The following is a 12,772-nucleotide window of genomic DNA, read 5'->3' on the forward strand; positions in this document are numbered from 1 at the left end:
AAATTTTATTCTCTAGTCAGTGGTCTCCTAACTTGTGTGAATGCGACCCTACCTGTGACAAGATTTTTGCATACATGCACCAGGCATATGCTTATTAATTGATTGATTTATTTAAAATGATGTACATATACCACCATACTATTATGCCATTATAAAACATACACAAACATAAAAAAGGCTAGATAAAAATAAACACAAGGATCATTCAAACATGTTCTTCCTACACTCTAGTGGACCTGGACCCCACTCAGGAGCCCCTTGTGTAGTGAATTGGGTGGATGGGTGGGGGCTTGAGGTTTTCAAAGTACTAAAGAGTTTGTAAGAAACAGAAATGGACCAGAGCACCCATACATAATGGGAGATGATCTGGAAAGACCCAGAGCTGCTTCACAGAGGCCTCGCAAAGAACTGGAATGGACTGAAAGCTGTTCTAACTGGATAGGATTTGAACAAGGATCACCGCTTCCTTGTACGCTCCTTTAAGACACATGCAACATACAGAATGTGTCCTGCCCATACAGGCAGGAGACAATATGCAGATAAAGCAAACACCCCCCCCCCCAATCAGCTTGGGCGATATATTTGACGTAATGACTATGACGAAATTATCTTAACATTAAGTATTTACTCTGCTGGGTAATGCAGTAAAACTTTCACAGACATGATTGTACTTAAAAGTCATGACAATCCTATGGAAAGAGATTTTCATTTTCCTCTAAGGAAATCGAGATTTAGAAAACACAGATTAACTTTCCCAAGATGAAAGGGGTAGAAAATGGCAGAGTCCAAATGTAAATCAAGAAGGTTCTGACCCCAGGCCCCATGTCCTTAACGATTAAACCATATTGCCTCCATAGGGAATTAACAAGTGTCCAAACCATAAGATTGTTGTGATGGTTAAATATATGTGATATGTTCAGCACATTGTCTGACAAAGAACACACATCCTATTAATGTTAGCATTTTAGTACACAGAATATTTACCAAAGGTTTCCACAGTAAACACCATTAATATTGATCAATATCAAACACCAATATTTATAATTATAAGAAAATAATGTTGTATTATTTAAACATTATTTATAATAACACACACCTAAACTCCTTTTGTTTGCTACCATCTAGAAATATGTGTGACTTTTGGGATGAAGTCTCTATGAAACGACTGATGAGAAGAGATAGCGACTACAGACTGTTACGCCTTCTGCCCAGTAGGCTACAAAAATGAAGTATTTGCACCTGGCATACTCCTGTCATCTTTTAAGGAGCCGTCTACACAAACAGGAGTAGGTGGAGCTTGAGCACTAAATGACCCATTAAGTACATATGTACATTTCAATTTTATTTGACAGTTGCGGCTTGCGTCCTTTTGCTTTGACCCAAAGATACATTTGTAGACAGAGGACAGTTCTGAAAACTTCTTTACATTCTATCAGTTTCCCCAAAAGTAGTCAAATTTACCACTTGTTTTTTTTTTTTTTTTTACCCCCCAGCTTTCCTATTTCTATCTACCAATCCAAACGAGAACTTCTCCTAAACACTTTCTTGATCGTGGCTTCTGTAATAGAGGAGCCATCTCTCCCTGATTTTCTGGAACATTCCAGATTTGAAACTGTCCCGATGTTAGGCTGGGATTCCAAATTTGGTTGGAAACATTGGCCCCTGTCGAGGTGATGCATGGAGCTCTAGGTAGAGCGCTGCGCCTCACAGGCTGGCGTCCCGTCCGCTTTATGGGACTGGATCTGCATGGACTCCGAGGATCACTGATTGTTGCTTTTGGTAATTTTGCAAATACTTCACTCAATGTTCTGTCACTCTTAATGGAATTCTAAGTTTCGCGGTTGAGTTGGGGTGGGAAGGAAGATGACGTCTTTGGTTTATATATTTTGACATTAAATCAAAGGAGATCTTTCTTTTCATCAAAAATTTAATTTTGATATTATTAATTCCTTTCATTTTATGTAACTAGATAATCTCTAACTCTAGGTATTACCTAGGAACCTGCCCATCGTTAGCTCTCTTCTCCTATTTGGGAAGTATTTTAATTATAGAAACAACGTGATGAGCGTTTGTAGGGACACAATAGAATCCACCCCCATCCCGTTTCGAGTCCAAACGGCATAAGCCAAAATTAAATTTCATGTAGGATTCTTGGAAGAAAGCATCAGATAACCAAACACTAGGAGCAAAAAATTAAAATTAATTATATATATTCTCTATTAATTCATAATAGCTTCTTGGATTTTAAACATCTTCTTTGCTATTGCCAATGCTTAAAAATCGTAATTTTAAAATGTAAGTACTGTTTTATATACACTGTGATTTCTTTCTCTTTCTCTCTTTCTGTTTTAACTTCTAAGTATGAATGATATGGTCTCCAAGTGTCCGCTTGGAGGGAGAGGGGATAGGATTCATTGTTTTGCTCTAACATGGTAAAATTTAAAACTTCACATCATTTAACTGGAGTTTCAACTATATGAAAAATAGCCAAATGTCATCACTTGGTTGGATATTTCTTTTTCGTGTATATATACGTATAATATAAACAGAATACATCTGATTAGTACATTTCAACATTTCATCAGTGTGACTTTTATCTCCTATTTTATATAAAATAACAAAATATACAGAGAGAAGAAAGGAGACATCTGTTCATCGTACACATAAAGTAAATAAACGTTCACGTATGGCTTTGCAAAGGTAGATTATGATGTGACTTTCATACTTTATTTATTTAAAAGCATCTTGAGAGAACGCGTTAGTGTGCTTACGAGGGCGGCCATGGTGGTTGAATGTCGCGCCGAGAGTCCAACATTAGGATCCCCACTCGTCTTTCCCGTGGCTGCCTCTGCAGCTTTCAGGAGACAAATGTAGTTTATGACCACTTCGTTGATCTTCGCTACGATTTCCTGCCGCTGTGTTTCTGAGTTCACGACTTTAACTAATCGCATGCAAGCTTCCGTTAGGCAACAGAGCACTTGAAAGCTGGAAGTCATGGCTAGGAGCATCTCCTCTGGGCTCTTCTCGGCCATCGCCAGTTTCCTACAGGCACTTCCCAACTGTCTGGATTCTATGGACAACAGTTGCTTGTACTGAGAAAGCGTAAGGTCATATGCTTCCGGGCGTGACTCCTCTCTCTTCCCCTTTGTCGCCCTGACTAGGCAGAGCAGCTCATTGGCATCGTTTTGGGCTGCGAGGAACCCATCAGGCATGGCGTACGTGCTCTCTTTTAGGGCACTGATTCTTGCAATCCGGGCATCGAAGGCCAGGTTGCTAAAGTCCGCATCCTCTGGGCCAGGCAGGTCTTCCGCCCAGACCTTCAGCACTGACGCTCTGGTCAGCTCCCCTCCTTGCTTCTGAATCCCAACAGCCAGAGGCGGACTGATGGGTTCTGGCATGGCTTGAGTCATCTGTGGTCGAAAGAGGCAAGAGACCTGGCGGGTGGCCTCTCCCTCCTCTTCATCCTCATCACCCTCTTCATCCTGCCCTCGGTTCAGGAAGCAGTAGCTGAAAGGTCCCCGGCATCTCCAGTTGCTGCCTTCCAGCTTGCGCAAGGGTAATGTCCTATACAGCTTGGATTCTTTGTGAGCCACCGGGGACCTTTTGTGACCTTTCCCTTCGGAGCTAAAGAACATCGAGCTTTGGGAAAAGCTTTTGGTGAGCTTCTTCCCCAGGGGGAGTTCTGCTCGCCTTTCCGAACTGGCCTCCTGTGCTTCCATGATACCCGGACACTTTAAGCTGACCGCACCCTTGGTTCTCTCCTGGAAGGTCTCCAAACCTACAGATCCCAAGAGGATACTGCTGCTACATCCCAGAGCCCTCTGGCTGGGGGGTGTTCCGAGGCTCCCCCCTCTCAGATCCAGTGGCCGCCAGTTCACAGCCTCTCCATATGCCAGATTTGCTTGGGAGAAATCATTAGGGTCTTGATTTGGATTTGGCACCTTTGATTCCGAGTGAAGGTTTGATGGTAGCAGGATGGGATCAGCTTCAGGATGTTGAGACCAAGCTGAAGGCATGCCTCCTCGTCTCTCCTTCCCAGGCTCTGTCAAAGCTACACTAGGGGTAGCAGAGAAACAGAGAGAATCATTAAGCATCTCATGGGTGGTCATTTTCAGTCAATCTCTATGTGCTGTTTGTCACTTTCTAAGGATGTACTCTAGAAGGGCAGCGTTGGTCAGGGTCGGCCCCCTTTTCAATGGCTGCCTCCCGAGATCTCATCAGATTTCCATTTCAAAACGTTTCAAGAAAGACAGGGAATCTGTTATCTCTGAAACTACAGATTTCCTTGGAATCACAATCGTTTTTGGAGACCATGGCGTTTCATGACTTGCCTTGTCCCCCACATTTATCTATCGGCATTTAGACATGTAATTAGAAAACACACGCCCTACGCCTGGGTGGCTCGGTGGGTTAAGCCGCTGCCTTCGGCTCAGGTCATGATCTCAAGGTCCTGGGATCGGGTCCCGCATCGGGCTCTCTGCTCAGCAGGGAGGCCGCTTCCCTCTCTCTCTCTGCCTGCCTCTCCATCTACTTGTGATTTCTCTCTGTCAAATAAATACATAAAATCTTAAAAAAAAAAAAAAAGAAACACACGCCCTAGATCTTGACTATGCAAACATATTTAGGACACTGAAGTTTCATTCCAAGAGAGTTAGGTTAATCCTGGCATCAGTTATCTTTTTTTTTTTTTTTTCCCCAAGGTGGTCTAACTTAATGAATGCAAAGTAAATAAGGTCAACTTTTCAAGAGAACCCCACTAGGTCTGTCTGGTACTGGATTTGAAGCAGAGACCCTGGGCAAGTTGCCCAACTTCTCTCAAAAAAGTTGTCACATGAATTTAAGTTAAAAAAAAAAAGTTGTCATGTGAAGAAAATATTCCCTCCTCACAGAATTTTTGTGAGAAGAGGGACGCCAGGGGAAAGCTCTTGGTAAACCATGAAAGAGTAAACAGCATGCCTGAACTGGAGGTCAAGATGCTAGTGGAGTCATGAGTTAAGGAACATTCACAGACGGGTTTCCCAAGGCAGGTGGTGCCAACGGTGGGTCTGCGAAAGGAGATCATCTCAAAATGGCAGGAATGGAGAACCAAGGCAAGCTCTCCCTACCATCTACTGACCTAGGACGGAAGAGACAATTGCTGATATACTTTGGTATTTGAGAGTGTGAAAGAACATCGGTTTTTGCCATGTGATGGCTGGCCAAGTAGACTGGTGAGAGGACTATGTGCCCACCGGGTGGCAGAATGGTGAGGGTGGGCGCAGAAGGTAGCCGTGTTCTTGTTTCTGCCTGTGCCCCTATTTTATTCTTTGGGGGAAAATGAAGCAGCTCGTCATGCGTACCCCTGGAGCCTTCCTGACCCCGAGGTATGCCAGATACTTTAGGATACGTGTCTAAGAAAGTCTTACAGAGTAGTTTGGCATGGTAAGTACTAGTGAAGGGCAAATGATCTTCCCTAACCCCTTTGACCTCTCCACTACCCTGCTCTATTAACCTTCCTTGCCCCTCAATAATGAAATGGCAAAAACAGAAATTCGAAGTCTTGAGAGGGCTATCAGACTCTTGGGGCTCTACATCATACTGTCTCATAACCAAAAGTCCTGCTGAGTGCTGCTAAAAATCCCCACTTAGAATTTAGAAAAAAAAATGTATTACTCCCCCACAGTTTGGAAGCAGGCACAGAGCAAGAGTCCAAACAGCAAATGCTATTCCCATTCTTGATCCAGATCCAGAAACTTCAGTGTTCACCAAACACTGGGGGGAGGGGAGGATCCATGATCGCTACTTAGGTTGGCCATAGTTTTGCAGCCTTTAAAAAAAAAAAAAAACAAAAACCCAAAAACCCAAAAACCAAAAACAAAACTCCCAACCCCCCTAACTTGTCCTTTTCTTCCAGACTTTATATCTTTCAGTTTGTCGTAAATCTGGTTTACATGTCTTGGGTGCATAACGCAAAGCACTAAATCCATCATCGCTGTACCTGTGGTTTCCTTAATCTTGGGGAGTCGATGACATCCATCTCGCAAAGTGCCGAACAGGGGTTCCGCGTTAATAGCTGTGTGCAGGGCGGGCACTGCCATCCGCGGACACATCCCTTCTGCCTGCGGGTGTAATTCCTTAAAGGCGGCTCCGTGGGGGGTCAGCCCAGAGGCTCTCTCCTCGGAGGGAAGGTAACTCATGCCCTTCCCTGAAGTCTCGGGAATCAGGTGCTTGCCCACGGCGGGGCACAGTGGGGACTCCACGGGTGTGGCAGTCGTGCTGCTGCTGCCCGTGCCACAGCCCGCGTCCACCGACGAGCCTTGGGAGCTCTGCAGAGAAAAATGGCAGTCGCTTTGTAACGAGGACATCCGCTTGGCCAAGTGGTAGTCACAAAGGCGGGCCACGCTGTCTTCCGCCTCAGGAAGCTTGGAAGGATGGTCACAGGTAGACGGGTCGGTGTCGTCGGGATTATCTATGTCTTTGGCTGAAGATACACAGGTCACGTCCGTTAAGAAGTGATCCCGTTGGCCAAGCGCTGAAACCTCACTGGCTTCTCCGTCAGGAGCCCCTTCAACCTTCTCTTCTGCCTCCCTGGTCCCCAGACCAGAAGCTCTCGGGAATGGGATCCCCGTTGCCGCTTCCAGGCCACTTTTCTCGGCCACCGCCCCCTCAGTGGCCACGTACCACCTTTGGCTGTCCTTGCGAAAGGCAGTTCTTTCCAGGTTAAAAGTGCTTAGGTGTTGGCTGTCCCTTGAAGACACGGTACCAAATTTACCTTTGGCTTCCTCCTCTGCCTCGGCTGTTTTGGTCCCCTGCTGTTTTTTCCCGGGCAGGTTCACACTAGGGGGAGCCTTCCCCTCCCCGTCGGCCAGCTTGCTTTTCCTTTTGCTGGTGCAGGAATACACCACCGACCCCATGTGCAGTTTGCTAAAATAGTCAGTGACCGACTTGGTCTCCATGGTTTCGGGCTCCATCTCCATAGGGTCTGGGGGCAGGATCTGCTTGGAAGGCACAACTTTGGGCGGGAGGTCAGTCACGGGGCGGGCGGCCAGGGCGTGGGCGGACTGCGGAGGCAAGCCCCCGGCGGGCGTTCTGGAGGTGGGGAACTCTGTCTGTTCCTCCGCCAGCGGGTGGTAGCCTTCGTGAGTGGCCAAGAACATGCGGGAGAGGCTTTCTGACTGCTTCTGTGCTGCGGCCAGTTCAGAGCTCTCAGTCATTTCGGAAGAGTTAGTCTCATTGCCCGAGTCTGACGAAGACTCGGGACTATAAGCCCGCAAGATGGCTACACCTGCATGCCGTGGAAGACAAGAACCGATTACTGGATGCATCAGAGGCACTAGGAGACATGTAAGAAAATGGGACTCGTTATTACTAAACAACAACAACAACAACAACAACAAAAGACAAACAAAAAAACCAAGGTTTTCCCTTTGCAGTGAGGACTCTGAGTTTATTGCACAATTGTTCCAGAAATGAGGAAAATTACATGCCACATATTTAAAACAAAAAACAAAAAACAAAACAAAACAAAAAAACAAAGGAAATCATATACACAAAAAAACCCATGATGGTCGTTTCAACACACTTATGAAACGGGACATGCGTGAAATGGAGAACAGCAGGTAACAGGACTCCGGGGATAAATGGCTTGAGAGGACGAAATGCACGGGTATCAGTGAATAAATGTAACGATCGTGAAAGAACCTGAATTGTCACTGGTCTGCTGTTCTTCTGACACGGACAGAGCTTCTAGAGCTTCCAGAGTGGAAACCACGGTGTTATCCAGGCCCTTCTCGCACTTCCCCTCGGCGTTGGTGGGCACCGCATCAATGAGAGACACGGGGATCTCATCACCTTGCAGACCTCTGCCTGGTTCCTTGTCCTCGAGGAAGGAGGCTGCCTGGCTCGGAGAGTCCTCCTCATCTGAACTATCTCGAAAGCCAGGTGGGGGTGCAGCGATGGCCATGTTCAAGGAACGCAGCAGGAAGTCATCCTCATTGTCGTCCCCTTCCGGAGGGGGCAGGGACGTGAGGTCAATGATGTCATCGCTTGACCCAGACAGGTTGAGGATGGCCGGCTGGTTCATCTCTCCCACCACGAGGTCCTCCTCACAGCTCACCTCGTCCTCGTCCTCCACGTCGTCGGTGTTTTCTGCGTAACAGATGTCATGCAAGAGGGGCTCCTCTATCCCCTCGGCAGCCTCGAAGTTCTTCACGTCGCCTATGTTTGCATAAACGGAATTTGCCACAAACTGGATGCTCTCGGGATCCGGAGCAAGATCCAGGCCCTTCATGTCGTTGGCACTGGCCATGTAAAGACTCCTCTGCTTCTCCAGCAGTTCCGGGCTCTCCTCCAACAGTCTTTCGTAGCCGAGAGTTGGGGGATTCACGCCATCATCCAAGGCGAGATCTCCGAAAATAAAGGACACTTTAGCTCCTCTCGGAGACTCCTGTGTTTTCTTCAGTGTTTCTGGTCCTGAGAGGGTCAACAGGGACCGCTGAGCTAGAGTCCTGTAGTCGGCCTCACACGGAGCGTCTCCCGGCTGGGTCAACGACTGGTTAAGTTCATCCGGATTATAGGTGTTGTCTAGATATAGGTGCCGGTGGTCTTTGGGACACAAGGTGCCATCTGAAATATCGACCGTCTTCTGTTTTGAATCTATGTATGTGATCTGGGCTTCCTGTTCCCCTTCGCCAATGAACGTGGTCATCTGGGGTATACAGTTCCAGTCGGGGCCAAGGAGGTTATGTTTTCCTTTATTTTCAGTTCCTAAGGAGAAAGAATCATGCAAAGACAAGGTTACTGGGAGGCCTGGTTTCCTAATTTCATGGCTTGTAGTATCACTTTTGGAAATACGGTCACGCAGCTTTCCGGACAGTGAACCAGTCGACGGAGGCTTCAGGTGTTGGGCTTTCCTGGTTAGGAGAGCTGACCTTAACAAAATCGAGCCCGCACAAAATAGAATTGCTATTTGACTAAAAAAAAAAAAAGAATACCATCTGAGAATAGGGAACTAGAGCTTAACTCCATGTGACCCTTGGTTCTATTATTAGAAGACCTCATTTCCGCCTATGAATGGGAATATACAACACGCCTTTCAAATTCCTTAAAGGCCATAGTCGAATCAGCTGTCATTCCAGAAATTAGATCCCCCTTTTCTCAGTAAAGCAAGCGCTGACATTCCCCACCTTGTGGAAGATGATGTTGGAATTTTTCCTCCCTGAGTTAAGAGAAAGTCTTGTATTTTCACCACATATTTTAGGAAATATTGTAGTGATAATATGCTAATGTCACAACAAAAATAATCTAATACATACATACATAAGAATAGGATAATATTGTAATGAGAACACAAAACCTCTATCTTCAGTCTTTGTATATCCTAGTGGGTGTTAAGATTTTCACCCATAAAGGTCAGGATGGAAGCCCATGTGTGTGCGCATGTGCACACGTGTATGATTGTGTAAGGTGGACGGCATTACAGGTAACGTACTTCTTCTATTTCTTTTTTTTTTTTTTCCTCTCTGCTGTTTCCAAGCATACTTAACAGTTTGGCTAATTTCAATTGTTATTGGTATCAGGAGAACTCCTGAGGGTTTGTTTGATGTTCCTCATGAATTAAAATCGCAAAACCCTAATTTAAAAATCATTGTTTTGGCTGTTCCTCAAGGGTCTTCCAAGACGGAATTCTGATGTGGAGATTTTGCTCTGACATTTAACAAGACAAGGCAGTGTGTCATTCTGTCAATATTGCTTTGTAGATTCCAGAGGAAACATTCTGAGGAAATGTTGGGGCCACACATTCTCCCATTTGTGCCCTCGAATTGCCCGCGGGCCTAAGTCTGGATAATACTGACATCAGCTGTACAAGATATACGGGGAGAAAAAAAATCAGTTTTACGGAAGATGTTTTTGCTTCCCCCAAGTGGTACACATTCAACTCAATGCTGAATGTTGTTCCAAGTCCTTTTGTTAAATGCACGTATTTTTGCGAGTAGCAAGTAAAGATAGGATTTTGAAGACACTGAGCTACTCCATGAGAACCATATTTACATGTTAGCTGATGATCAACAGACGTGTGGGGGTTCAGCACTGTTTTATGAACAATTTTGATGACGACTGGCTATGTGGGGGGACTGAATTGCCGGAAGACAGAGCTCTGGGTTTAAACTAGTGGCTGGCAAATTCTTCCTACAAAGGGAGGGCTAGATGGTAGACATTTTAGATTTTGTGGGTCAACTGTCCGGTCAAGCAACCACTCAACTCTGTTCTTCTCCCAAGAAAGTAGCCACGGCCACCACCCAAAGACATGCATGCAATGGGCTGAACAGGGGCCTCTTCAAAAGACAGGTCCGCTCTGTGAACATGACCTTATTTGAAAAAAGGAGCATTTGCAAGGATAATTCAGTTATGGCTCTTGAGATGAGTTCATCCAGATTATCCGTGCGGGCCTTCAATCCAACAATCAGTGTCCTTATAGGGGGAAAGCAGAGGGAAAAGCGGGGAAGGCGATGCAGAGATCAGAGTCATGCAGCCATAAGGAATGCTGCTGGCCCCTGGAAGTTGGGAGAGGCAAGCAGAGGTTCTCCCCTTGAGCCTGCGGAGGAAGTTCAGCCCTGCTGCTGCCTAGATTTTGGACCTGTAGCCGCCAAAACTATGGAAGAGTAAGTTCCTGTTAAGACTCAGGGTTTGCGGGCGCTTGGGTGGCTCAGTGGGTTAAGCCGCTGCCTTCGGCTCAGGTCATGATCGCAGGGTCCTGGGATCGAGTCCCGCATCGGGCTCTCTGCTGAGCAGAGAGCCTGCTTTCCTCTCTCTCTCTCTCTCTCTCTCTCTCTGCCTGCCTCTCTGCCTACTTGTGATCTCTGTCTGTCAAATAAATAAATAAAAAATCTTAAAAAAAAAAAAAAAGACTCAGGGTTTGCGATAACCTGGCATGGCAGCCCTAGGAAACAAGTATAATGTGCACAGCTGAGTGCCAGTAAAACTTTATTTACAAGAACAAGATCTGACCCGTCAGCCATCTTTTGCCAACTTCCGGTTTAGAACAACATGAAAGCTGAACAGAGCGCTGGCTAAAATGGTTGATTGATACTTAACTCAGCTCCTCCTAATGCTCAGAGGTGATCGCTACGTGGGTTCAGGGATTCTGAAAGTAACCAAAGGTTAGTTTTCAGGATAGGGAAGAAATGGGGGCTTGCTGTTCCTTATTAGAGATCCTGACTAAGGTCTCTGATCAATTTGAGGTAAGAAGAAAATACACACTCAGTCTTGGCTTCCTTCCAAAATGGTGTACTGGCTTGGCTTTTGGAATGATTTTAGAGACACAGAAGGATGTGGGTTAGGAACTGGGGTCTACACCATGGCCTAATCTTGCGGGAAGACAGTGTGGACCAGGGAATGAGCTAGTCTAAACAAGCTTTACCCTCCATGCTTCTTGGGTCTCGGAGGGTCACATGACATTGTGAGTCACTATCGAAAGGACAGAATGGAGGCCCTTATTACTGTGACTGTTGTTGAAATGGTAGGTTTCGTCTTCTACACACACCTATACAATCTCAACAGTCTATGGGGAAAGAAGGTTCCATTTTCAAGATCAACTTTAAGATTTGAAAATAAAAAGCAAAAAATCGGTTCTCCAACATGACAGGGTTGTATTACACCGCAGAACCGATCTTTGGAGTTTCCCAGGATGGGGTGAAGTTGTTCAAAATCTCCTAGCTCGAAAACATGTGATCCCACAAATGTTCACCACCAGAGCTGGTGTACCCTTGCCACCGCCTTCTTGTTCCTTCCCTGTTTATTTTTGATCATTTGCGTGTCTCAGGGTCTTCCCTTGCCTTATGTCTGTCTTCCTTTCCTTTCTCCATTTCTGTCACTTTTGTTCTCAAGTTCTCCCACTCCTGCTTGCCTGTCCCTTATTGACAGAAGTTCTGGGTATCCTTCTAGGTATTGTACACAAATTCCTTTTGAACCCTTCCCTTGCCCACTAGCTTCTCGGTCCCGATTTTACAAATGAGAAAATCGAAACTTGGAGAAATGGAAATAAGACACTTCCAGGTGGGGCTGGATCACGTCCAGTTGTAATTCCAAGTTGCCTTCTGGCATGCCTTGGCCATCGCCCTCATTTTCTCTCAGGTTCCCCTTCTTTCTGTGACCAACTGCTTTTCCCTCCCCAGCCATCATCATCAGCTGTGCGTGAGCTGTGTGGTTGTACGCGCCTACAAGTAACAAGATGTTTAGGGAGTAACGATATACGTTTTCTACTAAGTCGGAAAGTGAGAGGATTTTCCCTCCCCCACCCCTTTCAGAAATGGTGACAATGGAATTTGTTCTTAAGATTTTCCCTTTAGGGGCGCCTGGGTGGCTCAGTAGGTTAAAGCCTCTGCCTTCAGCTCAGGTCATGATCCCAGGGTCCTGGGATCGAGCCCCGCATCAGGCTCTCTGCTCGGCAGGGAGCCTGCTTCCCCCTCTCTCTCTGCCTGCCTCTCTGCCTACTTGTGATCTCTCAAATAAATAAATAAATAAATCTTAAAAAAAAAAAGATTTTCCCTTTAAGAGAACCCCCCGTGATGATTTGTTCGTGGGTCAGCAGCTGTGGCTTGAGTGCTAGTGTCTGTCCATCAGCCACATTTACCGAGTGTCCCCAGGAGATGGAAGAAAATAATCAAACACTAAAGAAAAGAAAGTCTAAAGCAAATGAAAACCACCCACTCTCAGAGAAGCTGTTAACACCGCAGTCCTCCTTGTCCCCACTTGGGAACTATCTTGTCCTGTCAAGTGGCTGAACTGGTTGGAT

General features: G+C 45.9%; 1 protein-coding gene across 5 annotated transcripts in view; it reads right to left on the reverse strand.

The window, feature by feature from the left end:
- Positions 1–88: 88 nt before the first annotated feature.
- Positions 89–12,772, reverse strand: part of FRMPD4 (FERM and PDZ domain containing 4) — a 556,687-nt gene continuing 544,003 nt past the window's right edge. For 4 of the 5 annotated variants that reach the window (XM_044234508.1, XM_044234507.1, XM_044234506.1 and 1 more), the window contains 3 exons: positions 7,681–8,745; positions 5,978–7,264; positions 89–4,051 (listed from right to left, as the gene is read on the reverse strand). In XM_044234508.1, the coding sequence (XP_044090443.1) occupies positions 2,727–4,051; positions 5,978–7,264; positions 7,681–8,745 (3,677 nt within the window). In that variant the 3' untranslated portion in view covers positions 89–2,726. Of the gene's footprint in view, positions 4,057–5,977; positions 7,265–7,680; positions 8,746–12,772 lie in introns of all 5 variants that reach the window. The other variant, XM_044234510.1, reaches the window with a different exon arrangement.

The sequence above is a fragment of the Neovison vison genome, chromosome X (genome assembly GCF_020171115.1).
Source record: "Neovison vison isolate M4711 chromosome X, ASM_NN_V1, whole genome shotgun sequence".
NCBI lineage: Eukaryota > Metazoa > Chordata > Mammalia > Carnivora > Mustelidae > Neogale > Neogale vison.